The sequence below is a fragment of the Musca autumnalis genome, unplaced genomic scaffold, assembly GCF_047663935.1.
Source record: "Musca autumnalis isolate F117 unplaced genomic scaffold, ASM4766393v1 scaffold_1, whole genome shotgun sequence".
NCBI classification, from domain to species: Eukaryota; Metazoa; Arthropoda; class Insecta; order Diptera; family Muscidae; genus Musca; species Musca autumnalis.
This window is the reverse complement of record NW_027411644.1, coordinates 258,051,370-258,066,345: the sequence shown is the minus strand read 5'-3', so window position 1 is coordinate 258,066,345 and position 14,976 is coordinate 258,051,370. Positions and strand designations below refer to the sequence as shown.

General features: G+C 38.6%; 1 protein-coding gene across 1 annotated transcript; it reads right to left on the bottom strand.

Annotated features, from left to right (window-relative positions):
- Nucleotides 1-1,356: 1,356 nt before the first annotated feature.
- On the bottom strand, nucleotides 1,357-7,995 carry LOC141389443 (cytochrome P450 CYP12A2-like). The gene is made up of 5 exons (XM_073960933.1): nucleotides 7,793-7,995; nucleotides 7,313-7,722; nucleotides 2,741-2,857; nucleotides 2,230-2,680; nucleotides 1,357-2,174 (listed from the first exon to the last, which is right to left on the bottom strand). Exons 1-5 carry the CDS (start codon nucleotides 7,889-7,891, stop codon nucleotides 1,572-1,574), a joined length of 1,680 nt encoding a protein of 559 aa, XP_073817034.1. The 5' UTR covers nucleotides 7,892-7,995; the 3' UTR covers nucleotides 1,357-1,571.
- Nucleotides 7,996-14,976: the final 6,981 nt, after the last annotated feature.

Genomic DNA, 14,976 nt, shown 5'->3' with positions numbered 1-14,976 from the left:
CGATTTCGGCCAAAATTTGGCCTTCGTAATATTGTTTCCAAACTTACTTTAAGTTCGTAGATAAGCCATATCGGTCCACTCCTTCAGGTACCTAACCCACAAAAGTTCAAAAATATATTGATGGGAGTGACCGATTTGGTCCATACTTTACACATTCTCATAATATCTACCAGATATAGATCAGGTTCGAATATGGACTATATTTGTCCACTCCATCCGGTACCTCCCACACAAAATTTTGGATAAGTTCACTTTAAGACCTGCTATTGAATCACTTTGATTTTTGTTGAAGCAACTTACATTCGCTGCCTCAATTTCGATGGTAAAAGTTGTTTCAGGGGCAAGTCCATACTTTTTGAGAAAACCGCCCGAAGGGTGTAGAAACCCCCTATGGCACCACCATGCTCTATGTCGGTCCATTCCTTTAAGTACCTTTTCCGCAAAATTTTTGAACTTCCATCCTGTTCAACATTTTTGTCGGTTCATACGACCAAAATTTTGAAACCCCCTAAATACATAAGTTTTTTTTTTTTTGAAAAAAGTGTTTCAATTTGCACAGGCTGAGGGTATATCTCTGTCGGAAAGACGACTGATACTTTTTTACTTGTTTGTAAAAATTTTAATAAATTACCAACATTTGCACTTTCACAAGACCCAAACTGCCTGAATAAGCGTTCCAATGCCTTTGTGATGTACGTTTAAAGCCACTCCTTCTGAGGCCTACGGCACAAAAGTTAAGAAAATATTAAGCTTATTTTGAAAATTTTAACCTCCACAATATGTCGCGAGTTCATATAAATGGTGGTCAAAAATAGAAGGAGTTAGCGAATAAGCTATTATTTGTTCAAATCGCTTAATAAATGGCTAAGTTATAGTGGGTTGATTCATGCCAATACAAATACTTTGTACTAAATAAAAAACTTCAAGTCAAAATCGGGAAGCTCGATTTTCGACGTAGACATATGGTCCGGTGGACCTTTTTGCTCAGTCCAATCCCAGGAATCAGAAACGCGAAGGGACCATTAAGGTTTTTTCCTTCCACACAAATCGCCCCGGCCTACTATACAATGTTTACAAATCCTTCAACTTTATTACGAACATTTACGTTCATTGGGAAATGTGTTTCGAGCCAAATTTTGTTCATCGATGAGACCCATTACTGTCTTAATGGGTACGTAAACAAGGAAAGTAGCCGCTTTTACGATAAGAGCTATATAAAAAGCTTCAAGAGGTGTCACTTCATCCAGAAAAAACAACGGTTTTGTGTGATTTGTCCGCTGGCAGAATCATTAGTTCATATTTCTTAAAAAATAATGGCAGAGAGAACTTAACCTTCAATGGCGACCATGATAGACATTTATTTGAATGAAGCTCGTGTTCTATTACAAAGGTGTAATTTTATTTTCATATTGACGTTATTACACAGTAATTTATTAAAATGATCATAAATAAATAAAGTCAACAATTTACATTATATTTATGCACATCTCACATACACTACTACAACTAACAGATACCTTATTCTAACATGCCATGGAAGCACGAAAACATATCTCTGGTAAAACTCGTTTCTAATCACTAACATCGGAAAATTTGAATTTCAATGGAATATTTGGTATATTAATCAAGAGACTCTTAAATGCATTTTCGGTGGAATAATTAAATTCCACCTTAAAGTTGCGTATCAAACGGGCAATGCCCAATTCCAATTCCATTTCAACAATACGGCGACCAATGCAACTTCTCGAACCGAATCCAAATGGTAAATAAATAAATGGACTGCTAGCTTTCAATGCAAGAGGGCATTCAGCGTTGCCTTCCGTATCCTTGGAGGGTCTTAGCCAACGTTCCGGTAAATATTCATTAGCTCTGGGATAATGATTATCATCTTTTAATAATGATGTGGATATCATTGAGATTTGGGTTCCTTTGGGTACACGATAACCACTCAAAACAACATCATTAGCAGGTTCTCGGGCATTACCAATTGCCAAAGGATAAACACGTAGAGCTTCCTTGATGCATGCTTTTAGGTAGGGCATATTTTTGAATACAGCTTCATTGAACTCAGAATCTTTGTGGGGTAGCAGGCGCCTTACTTCTTCGCGTAGCTTTTCTTGTTTTTCGGGATTTTTGGCCAAACATAGCAAGAGGCCAGTAAATGTTGTTGAGGTCTGTAAATAAATTATAATTTTAGATACTTCTTTGTGGAACCTCTACCACACTTACCGTATCCACTCCCGCCATTAGCATATCCATGGCCATGACCATGGCAATTTTCTTATCAATTTTAATGAGTTTCTCTAAAACACTTTTCTCATTGTCCGATTTTTCGGCTACTCCATTTAGTCGTTCTTCTTCCAAACGGGTAATGGCCTCTTCAACATAACCCTTTGTTATGTCTGTAATCTCATCTAAACTTTGCATCAACTTTTCAAATGTTTTCGTCTTATAATATTTCCATATGGATGGCTTGAATTCAATTTCCAATGAATAGGTAAAGAAATCCGTTAATGCCTGGAACATACGTTTCGCAGTGGGATTATCACGATTTGTGCTAATCAAACCCAATTGTTTGTCCAATGCTACTACTGAGACTGATTCTAAAGTCCAACGATTAATTTCTTCTTCGAAAGTGTTGGGGACTTCCAGTGTTTGGGGATCACGTATTTGACGAATTCTATTAAAGGAAGTGATTTGATTGTAATGTTTTGATATGCGGATTTCAGATTCGACTCACCTATCCATTAATTCCCTATTGACTTGAGACATTTTTTGAAAGTACAAACGCACATTCTTTGGCTGCATTAAAACGGGATTGACAGCTGATCGAAATGTCCCCCACTTTTCGCCATTCCTGTAAAAATAAAAAGGACCCCGTGATTCAATTGAATTATACTGTGGGTAATCAAAATACCATGAATTGGGAAAGGCATCACACCTATTTCATTTAAAGTTAGTTTTATAAGGAGGCGATACAGTCAATATCTCAAAAATGGTAAAACCTACGAAAATATCATAAAGGTCAATCTTGTAGAGAATATTCACAGCTACAACATTTTTTCTAATTCCATTTCGATAGGACTTGCGGTTTCCAAGCAAAATTGTGAGAACCTAAAAAACCCTAAAAATGTAAACTTTGATTGCAATTTATTTAAAAAACCTCTCCGGCGATTTTTATTTTGTTTTTTTTTTGTTGTTCTCATCCATGAACATTGTAGATTCTGAATCCGCAAAGATTTCCCAGATGTAAGCACCTTCCATTTAATGTTAGTTCAGGCGCATCGTGTTATTTATACAAAAACTGTTCCAGAACTGCAAGAAAGTACCCACGGCAGCGGGTCCTCTGTACCGGATTGACCCGGGACCACACAACATCAGCGTTCCGGCCAGCGGCTGTCACCTCAGTGTATTTGTTTGTATTTGTTTCGTTTTGCTATGCTGGGAGTGGCATATCCCGGAATGTCTGCTCCGGATTCTTTTGGTCCGTGCCGGGACGGAGGAAAACCCAGGACCAATATATTTGGGCTCGGTTTGTCAAATCCGCATCTTCACCTATATCCAATCTTCGGTGAGATGCAATAGATGTCAGGAGTGGGTGCATTTAAGGGGTTGCTCTGGACTTGCCCACGCGAGGGACTACGATAGTCCCTGCATGCTGCGCGAACACAGCCCCCAGTGAGTCGTCGTCAGATTATGAAACTCCTTCGTCGTCGGATTACGAAACTCCCCCCCCAGTCCCCCAACAGCAGCCGCACGCGCAGCATTTAACACCAGCCGTTGTTGTTCCAGTCACAGAAAATGCATCCTTTTTGCAATTTAATTGCCATGGGCTCCGAGGTAAGATCGATGAAATAGTGGACTTTATGAATCGGAAGAATATTAAGGTCGCGGCGGTGCAGGAAACCATGTTGAACGACCACAGCTCAGTACGTTGTGATGGTTACAACGTAATAAGGAAGGATCGCACCAGATGTGGAGGTGGGGGATTAGCTTTCCTTTTGCACTAGTCTGTTCAATACAGACCTATCTCGCTTGAGCCTGCCTCTAATGACCCGTACATGGAATGTATGGGGGTAGCAGTCAGGTGTGGAACTGCCGAGATAGAATTGCTGAACGTATACATCCCGCCGAGAAATAGCTGTATCTCGCTTTGGAAGGTCATAATTGTCTGGTCCTGGAGGACTTTAATGCGCATCATGAGATGTGGCATTCGGCCCTCGGAAACGACCAGAGAGGTATAGCGCTGGCTGAGAAGATTGATAGCTCTACGTTTTGTTCGGTCAATGAGGATGCCCCTACCAGAATTAGAGGAGCGTGTCACAGTTCGCCAGACATAGCCATCGTGTCACCTGGTCTGACAAATGACGTCACCTGGCCCGTCCCCATAATTGCCTCCATCAGCAGACCACCCGATTTCATCACTTCTGAACGCCGCACATTCGTCAATCATGGGAAAGCTGATTGGCCGGGTTTCAGAGAGTTCACCAATCACCGCTTCAGAGAATTGCCCAATCCTTCTGATGTTCGGGTAGCGGAAAGGACGTTCCGAGACATCATCAATGCTGCAGCCGCTCGCCATATACCTGCTGGTCAAATCCCGAAGTAAGACCAAATTTCCCAGTAGAGGCGACGGGATTAGCAAATGAGCGTGATGAGCTTCGTCGAACCAACCCCGACGACCACAGAGTCAGGGAGCTGACACTGGAAGTTAACAGTCTGGTCGGCGAATATAAGCGGAACAAGTAGTTAAATCATCTGAAGAGTTGCAACATTGGAGCCGGTATAGGTGAATTGTGGGCAACGGTTAAGTCACTCTCGAACCCTGGAAGAATGGAAGATAGGACCTCGGTCACGTTTGGCGACGTCACGTTGACTGACCCGAAGAGGTGCGCAAGTTATTTTAATCGACAGTTTGTCGAGCACCCCGAGAGTGACAGGTGGGAGAGATGAGTATTACGTCGCATCAGATCTCTTCCTGCCGAGGAGGAACCACCACAGTTTACAATGGATGATGTTGCCAATGCCATCAGGAACGCTAAATGCTGGTAATGCTGAAGCAGCTGGATGAGCCGGGAGTGGAGTATCTCACTAAAGTTCTCAACTTGTCGCTATCCACCATCATTGTTCCCGAAGTCTGGAAAATGGACAGGGTGGTCCCACTACGGAAGCCCGGCAAGGATGCCAGCAAAAGTAAATCGTACAGGCCGATTTCGATTTTGTCACCCGTAGCAAAGACCCTTGAGGCCTTAGTCTTCCCCAGTATCAGAAACAGCTATCAAGTTGCCGATCATCAGCATGCCGATAACAGCACAGCACGATAACTGCGCTGCACGCCATTACCACACATATTTGTCAAGGACTCAACCAGAGACGGTCGTGCGATAGAACAGTGATGGTGGCGCTTGACTTATCAAAAGCCTTTAATACAGTCATGCACTCCACGCTGTTTGAGGACATTGAGCAGACAACCCTCCGACCACGCTTGAAACGTTGGATAGTCAATAATATGTGTGGACGCCAGTCGTACGTGGAATTCAGGAACAAGAAGTCCAAACCCCGTAGAGTGAAACAGGGAGTTCCCCAAGGTGGGGTGATATCTCCGGAACTGTATAACCTCTACCTCTCCTGTATTCCGCCCCCTCCAGACGGCATCGAGATCGTAACGTATGCGGATGATTGCACGATCCTGGCGTCGGGTACCTATAGTGATGACATCTGTGAGAGACTGGACAACTATTTAACCGATCATACCAACTTTTTCCATTCGAGGAATATGCAGATTTCCGCCACAAAATCAACAGCCACTCTGTTCACCACATGGACAGCGCAGTTTGGAAGAGAATTGAATGTCTTGGTCGAAGGTAACACAATTCCGACCACAAACTGCCCCAAAAATTGTAGGGGTCACATTCGACACTATTTTCACGTATTGCGCGCACGCCACAGCTATCTGCGACAAACTGAAAAGTAGGAACAAGGTCCTCAAGTCTCTAGCCGGAAGCTCGTGAGGTGCAGATAAAGAAACCTTGTTGACCACGTATAAAGCGATAGGTCGGTCTGTGGTAAGCTATGCGGCGCCAGTCTGGTCCCCGCGATTATGTGATAAGAATTGGAAAAAGATTCAAACTTGCCAGAATGCCACCCTGAGAACAGCAACAGGGTGCCTCCTCAAATCTTCAGTGGACCATCTACATGAGGAGGCAAAGATTCTTCCAGTAAAGCAACACAATGAGATGCTTTCGTTGCAGTACCTGCTTGGATGTTACCGTGTGAGCCATCCCAATCACCATCTTGTGGATAGGCCCGACACATACAGGCAGATCAGGAAGGGTATCCATGCTCTAGAGGGAGAGGTCCAACGATACAGGAGAGAACCCCTAGATCAACAAGCGTATCATGCAGGTTTAAATAGTATTCACACGGATTCTGTTGCCAAGGCCTTAAGCAATTATAGTGTGAATAAAGTCGTCGAAATACATCCCCCATCTATTGCAGCTGAGGAGCGTCAGCTGCCACGACAAACTAGAGTAGTTTTGGCTCAACTACGCTCGGAATATTGCAGTCGCCTAAATTCTTATTGGGTGGAAATCGACCGCGCCGTACAAGACATGTGCCCAGTATGTGGCATGGGCCCGCACTACACAAAACACCTTTTCAACTGCCCAGCCAAACCTACTCATCTAACTCCAGTGGATCTGTGGTTACATCCCATTGAAGCAACCACTTTCCTGGAACTGGAGATAGACCCAGAGCCAGATTGAACTGAAGAACGAACATACAAACATAATAACAAACACTGTTACAACAACAACAACCGAAATATCGGAAAATAGGTATTTAGCCTTCTTTGAGCCTAAAAATTTCCGCCAGGAATTTGTCGGTATAGATCGACGTTTTGATATAGCTCCCATAGAACGGTATTTGAAAGGTTATTTAAATTCTTCATACACGATGGAAATTAATCGATCCATTTTACTTCAATACACCTAGTGGAGGAGGGTATAACAAGTTCGGCGCGGCCGAACTTAATGCCATTCTTACTTGTTTGTTTTTTTGCTCATCTATGAACATTGTAGATTCTGAATCCGCAAAAATTTCCCGGGTGTAAGCACCTTCTATTTAATGTTAGTTCATGCGCATCGTGTTATTTATACAAACACATATGGGCTGTTCCAGAACTGCAAGAAACTACTAATTTATACCAGTTTTTTTTTTTTTGATATCATAAAAGAAAAAAACTATAATCGTAGTAAAAATTTGTAGATTCTTGCTGGTTTTGGAACAGCCCAATACACTGATAAACACTTACGTTCCAAGTAGGCCCTCTACACCCTGAAAGACATCCGCACGATGTACACTACGATGATAGAATAATGCTTCCGAACCAGGGCGTACAGGCCAAATGCCTTCATTGCGTAAAGTCATTTCAAAATCTTGAGGATTGTGGGTAAATACCGTATAGGGTTTACCGGGAAATACCTTGATGCGGCTAATTGGTCCCATATCTTCTTTAAAGGCCAACATCAATTGTGCCGAATCCAATTTAGCATATTTTCCACCGGGAAGAAAATTCATTAGAAATTGGAAAGTGCTCATTGTGGGCATTTCTTCAAATGGTTTAGCTTGGTCCCATTCGGTTTGGTTGTTGTTAGCTACAGCATCGTTTACATTGTTGTCATTGTTACTTCTTACTGCTGCTGGTGTTGAGCGACAACGCCACTAAAATTATTAGTTTTTATTAATTTAATTAAAAATAATTTATGTATTTTTTTATAAATATCTATCTCACTTGTTGTCGTTGGTGCAGAATTGGAGATGAATTTAAAAGAACACAATTTCGAATATTTAAATTGTTTGTGATAAGTTGACAAATTTTTGTTTTCAACATTATGTTTTTATTTATTTTAATGATTCGTATATTTATCAATATCACTTCACTTCTATCGCGACAATTTTGCGACTGATTGTCAGAAAACTATTTTCAAGGGTGTCATGCTTGATAGTCGACAAGAGCTTTTAATGTTTTGTTTACATTTACGAGGTACACTCGACAAGTTAAAATTAATTAAGATTTTTAATGCATCTTTTAATATTGGCTTCTACCTGCTGGATCTCATGTCCAACGCAAAGAAATATTGGGGTTTCAAGTTAGTTTTTAAATAAAATAAAGTAGACGATTTTAAGCCCTAAAAAACAACTAATGGCTATATTACACCATATGCTTTTTCACATGTAAGGAGTCACTTTGCATGGGCGTAGCCAGCTATGGGCAGGGAGGGGCAGCTGCCCCCCCCCCCCCCCCCTAGAGCCTTCAAAAAAGTTTTGGAAAATAATAATGTGATACAAAATTTGAAAAATGTTGCAGGCGTTCTGATGTACTATTTTTTATTTTATAACGGCAAATGGGCGACTAATATCTTTCGAAAAAGCTATAGTTTTTTTCAAAAACGGTTAACAAATGGATAGGTTATAGTGGTTGAAGTGTAAAAGAGCATTAAAAACAGGACAAGGCTGCTTAGAAGATACCAAACAGTAAAATTTATTTCTTCTTTTAAAATATTTGATTTATTATTTGTAAGTAAGCTGTCAAAAATTAGAAAAACCAATGAATTCGGTTGAAAAATAGGTGAGATATCCAAGTTTTATACCCGCCACCATAGTATGGAGGGTATATTGAGTTTGGTTTTCCGTTTGTAACGCCTTGAAATCCTTATTTGCAACCCTATAAAGTATACATAGTATACATATAGTCATGTCAGTCAGTCTGTCGAAACCAAGATACAGCTTTAAATTTTTAAGATAGAGCTTTATAATTTGATATAGAAGTTTTATTATATCGGTCCAAACTTAGTTTATGTTCGAAGAGGACCATGTCGGTCCACCGCTTAATTATTTGTGATGTCAACATGTGTTGTACCACATGGACCAGAGTTGAGGTGCGAGTCTTCTAAGCGATATGGTTTATCTGCGAACTTAAACTAAGTTTAGACAAAATATTACGAAAGCAAAATTTTTGACTGAATCGGCTGATCCGTTCGAGAGTTCTTGTGCGTCCAGCCAGCCAGACGGAAGTATATGGCTAAAACGACTCCAAATTGTCTGAAACAGATTTCGTCCAAACTTAATTGGGGTATAAAATAATTATGTCGATAAAGACATTTTGATCGTATGAAAGTGTATATAACCTCGTTAGCCTAAAAGCTGAGGGTATAAAAATGCCATACCAAAACGTGGACCTATGTTCGCAATTTTGAGGGGGCTATTGTCTAAAATTCGGTGGATAAATTTTTTGACCACCTTGAACTTAGAATGCCAAATTTCAGCAAATTTGTGTAAGTGTATGTAATAACTTCCAAATACCTTAACCCTAAATTCAAAATTAAAGCAAATATAGATGTATAAAATATCTTGAAAATAACTAAAATCATCTCACGGTGCGCTTTAACTAATTTTAAATGAAAGGTACGTACACCTGGGAAGTTTTTGCGGATTTTGAAACTACAATGTTCATGACGAGAAAAATAAAAAAAAAAAACAAAAAAATTCGCCATAGGGATTTTCAAATAAATCGAGGTCAAAGTTCACATTTTTAGGATTTTTTAGGTTTTCACGATTATCGTAAACGGACTAAAGAAAATGATGTAGCAGTGAAAATTTTGATATATAGAAATGCAAATTTGGGAAATGCACTGATTGTATCGCCTCCATATGAAACAATGTCAAGTACGGTGCCCCTTAACTAACTTTGAATGAAAACCGCTTACACCTAGGAAGTTTTTGCGGATTCTAAAACAGCAATGTTCATAGATGAGAAAAATCCTATAACAAGAAAAAAATCGCGGTCAAAGTTCACAGTTTTAGGTTTATCCTAGGTTTTCAGGATTTTGTTTGGACGCTTAAAGTCCTATCGAAATGGCACTAAAGAAAATGTTGTAGCAGTAAAAGTCCTCTATAAAATTTTCTTTAGTCCTATTTCGATAGAATTTGCCACTTCCGTACAAAATCCTGAAAACCTAAGATAAACCTAAAATTGTGAACTTTGAACCCCTGGCAATTTTTTTGTTCTTAATTTTTCTCATCTATGAACATTGTAGTTGCAAAATCCGCAAAAACTTTCCAGGTGTATGTACCTTTCATTTAAAATTAGTTAAGGTGCACCGTGATCTGTTAAGAAATTACTATGCTCGAACAACAAGAGGATGTGCTTCCAATGTGATTAGCTGTTTAGTTCGCTTTTTCGGAATATATGTATTCTCTAAAATGGTGTGAACGATAACTCTCGAAAGAAGCAATCGATTTGGTCCAAATTTTGCCGTATTATTTCATCCAGTCATGTATCAAGTTGGAAAATGGACAATATCAATCCCGTCCTTCGGGTACCTCCCATTTAAAATTGTGGAAAAAGGGAAGTTTGAGGATTCGTCAGGGATATATTTGATTTTTCCAGAAGGTTGTTTTCAGGGTCCCTTTTACAATGGTAAATTTTTTTCCGGATTACGCCCATACTTCTTGAGATAATGACCCAAAAGCACCAAAAAAACCCTGCAGAAACATTCTAAATTAGCTAGAATACAAGATAACTCTCAATATACTTAGTTCAACTTAATTTAATATTTCAAGTTCTCTGTGAATCAGGACATTGCTTATTAAACATTTTTAGACTATATGTCAATGATTTAGTATACCTCAACAGTACCGATTCCACATATATTGAAACAAGCTCGTGATCAAAATATTTTGTATATGGCATAATTATTGATTTTGCTTCTTTTTCAGAGGCTATATGGTATTGAGGAGATATACCCTCCGTCAGCACAGCTGACTGACTTTCCTATTTTTATTTAAATTTTCAGTTTAAATTGGGTGAAATTTAGCATTAAGGGTTCGTAGTTACGAAAAGACTTCTCCGACAATAGTTGTGGACATAGGTCCACGTTTTGGTATAGTCCTTAAACAACGATACCGCCCAATTTCAAGTATTGTTCAAAATTTTAGCTGACCGTATTTGGTTAGGTGATTGGTAATTGGTTTACGCAATGGTCAAGAAAATTCACCTAAAATTGTGGGCAATGTTACTTCCGTAACAGAAAGAAAACTAATTATTCCATACAAGTTCAGAATATTTCATGGTGTACGTTTTTACTTGTTATACCCTACACCACTATGTGGGGAGGGTATTATAAGTTGGTTTTGGCCAAAAAGTTTGTAACGCATCGAAATAATGGTCGTAGACCCATACTTATATATACCAAAATGAATGTCTCGACGAGCTGAGTCGATCTGGCTATGTGTGTCCGTCCGTCTGTCCGTTTGTCCGTCTGTCCATCTAAACCTTGTAATCACGCTACAGGTCGCAATTTTGATCGGATCGTCACGAAATTTTGGATGTTGATGGGGGTCCCGGAGGGGAAGAAGCCTATTGATTTTGGTGATGGTCGGACAACATTTAGGGCAGGAATGGGCAAAAAACTTATTTGGATAAAAAGACAACGTTTTTTACCAAAGCGAATATCTCAGCTTCTATAAGGGGTATACCAAAAACAGAACCTGACAATGAAAGTAGAAAATATCACCTTTCTAATGATGTTAAACAGATTCTCTTAACTGATCACACAACGAAGATATCACAATAGTCGCAAATAAAACCCAACTTTTAATTTTTGCGATTTTAATAATAATGACGGATATCACACCTTTGGTTGGGGACCATCTAAAAGCAAAGCTTAGCTGATAAAGTAGAAAATCCCATCTTTAAAATTATGCAAAGTAGGTTGGTGTATGTGGTAAAATAATAGAGATATCGCAATAGTCGGTAATACATCCCTTTTTTCCACTTTTTGTGCAATCACACTACAGGTCGGAATTTTGATTGGATCATCACGAAACTTTCTCACAGAGATAGAAGCATATTGATGTTGGTGATGTCGATAGTAGTCAAATATAAAATTAAATATTAATTATTTTGGTTCAGTTCGCCTTAAGTCATTTGGTATAAAAGCCAGATAGGTGAAAACTTTCGTATCTCCCTAAAAGAAATGTTTTCGAGTGAAAAGATAATGCACAAAGGTAGTGGTGTAGGGTATCACATAGTCGGCCCCGTACCGACTATAGCCTTTTCTCACTTGTTTTTCATTAGGTAAGTACCTAAATAAAGGTTTTAAACCTCCAAAAAAAATGAAGTTGCCTCCCCGCCTAGATTTGATCCTGGCTACGCCCTTGTCACTTTGGGTATACTAATATACAGACTAGCTGAAAAACATATGGTGTAAAATAGCCATAAACAAATGTGGGGGTTGTTTGTCTTCCATGAAATAAATGTAGGTATGAAGTAGTTAAGAAACCTATGTACATTAGGGTTATGCCTTTTTGAACATTTTTCTCAAAAATGATTTCCCGTAGCGGGAGTGAATGAACTCATAATACTAAAATAACGTTTATACTATTTAAGTATTAAACAAGTAAAAAAGTATCAGTCGGTTTTGCCGACAGAGATATACCCTCAGCCTATGGGAATTAAAACTTTCATCTACGGGCGGATCGACACAATTGTTGAACTTTTGTGGGGGAGGTAAAATAAAGAGAAGATCGATATCAGCCATTTTAGAAGTTAAACTGGCGAGGATCAAAACTAGTCTTCCCTGCCTTACCCCTTGGCGAACAATGCCAAACCTAATAAATTAGTTGTTTTAAATATTAAAACAACAACAAGGGGATTAAGACAGACTATTTTGAAAAATCTTCTTTTTTTTCTTTGAAAAATGTTTGAAATGCAAATAAGAAAATTCTAACATTATTTCCTGTTGCACACATGAAAGTATATAAAAAGGTCACGCACAAACCACTTTATAAAAAATTTTATTTTTATTTTTTTATAATTCTCAGAATTAAACAAAATTAGTGAGAAACACATGTTGACAGTTTATTTATCGCGTGTGGCTCTTAAGTTTATTTTCAATTATATGTATATATCCTTACAGTGACTACAAAAAATCACCCATAATTCAGAGAAATACAAATTTTAAAATCATTTTGTGCCTGAGAGTTTTTAACCGAATCACCTTATAATTAAGATTTTATGTAATCTTATATAGAAACTCATAAAAAGTCATAACCCTAGTGAACATCCGTTAACGGAATAATTCTTTCATATTTAACATAATTATCTGTTCTGTTTCTCTTTCACATAATTTATACACCACCCTCGCATATATCTAAAAAAAACCAGTAAGGATACCCTACACCACTGTGAATATGTAAAATATAGGAGATATGTATCAATTTGAACTGATTTATATACATATATATACACATCCCACATTTCATCAAAATTAGACAGAGCGGGCGAAAATATACATAGGAGCTATATCCAAATCTGAACCGATTTCGATATAAGTTGTTACACTTATTTCTAGACTAAATTCAGTCACACATTCCAAATTTCATCAAAATTGCACGTAAATAGCGTGTTTTCAGCAAATACGTCAAATCGGCCGAAAATATATTTGAGAGCTATATCGAAATATGAACCGATTTCGATGTAGTTTGGGACATTTATTTTGAGACAGAATTCAGTTACACATTCAAAATTTCATCAAAATCGGACGTATATAGCGTGTTTGGTGCAGCAAATACGCCAAATCGGCGGAAAAATATATGGGAGCTATATCCAAATCTGAACCGATTTCGATATAATTTGGTACATTTATTTATAGACCTAATAAATTTAAATGTCAAATTATAGCTACATCGGTCTGAAAATGTAGCTACAAACGTCAAAACACCGCAAATCGGGGGTACCGTTATATGGGGGCTATACCAAAACGTGGACCTATGTCCACAAGTTTGGTTATATAAGTTTATTGACACTTAAGAACCCTAAGTGTCAAAATATAGCTAAATCGGTCTGAAAATGTAGATAAAACTGTCAAAATACCGTAAATCGGGGGGTACCGTTATATGGGGGCTATACCGAAACGTGGACCTATGTCCACAACTTTTGTTATATAAGAACCCTAAATGTCAAATTATAGCTACATCGGTCTGAAAATGTAGCTAAAAACGTCAAAATACCGCAAATCGGAGGGTACCGTTATATGGGGGCTATACCAAAACGTGGACCTATGTCCACAACTTTTGTTATATAAGTTTATTGACACTTAAGAACCCTAAGTGTCAAAATATAGCTAAATCGGTCTGAAAATGTAGCTAAAAACATCAAAACACCGTAAATCGGGGGGAACCGTTATATGGGGGCTATACCAAAACGGGGACCTATGTCCACAACTTTTGTTATATAAGTTTATTGAAACTTAAGAACCCTAAATGTTAAATTATAGCTACATCGGTCTGAAAATGTAGCTAAAAACGTCAAAATACCGTAAATTGGGGGGTACCGTTATATGGGGGCTATACCAAAACGTGGACCTATGTCCACAACTTTTGTTATATAAGTTTATTGATACTTAAGAACCCTAAATGTCAAATTATAGCCAAATCGGTCTGAAAATGTAGCTGAAAACGTCAAAATACCGTAAATCGGGGGTACCATTATATGGGGGCTATACCAAAACGTGGACCGATATATCCCATCTTCGAACTTGATCTTCCGACGGCTAAAAAAATGGTATTCCCCAATTTTCAGCGAAATCGGTCAACAAATGCGACCTGTATGTTGCGAACGGACGGACGGACGGACGGACATGCATAAATCGACTCAGAAAGTGATTCTATGTATATCCCTAGAAGGAACTATGGGTCTATCTCGCTTCCTTTTGTATGTTACATACAAATGCACTAACACATAATACCCCTTACCACATAGTGGTGTAGGGTATAAATAGGCAAACATTGTCATTATATCTCATAGATAGAAAGCAGTACTACGCTGTTAACATACAATTTTATAATCCCACTTAATCGTTCTAATGGTAATGAACTTGCTTTGCTTGCAGATACGCTGATAACAATACTCAA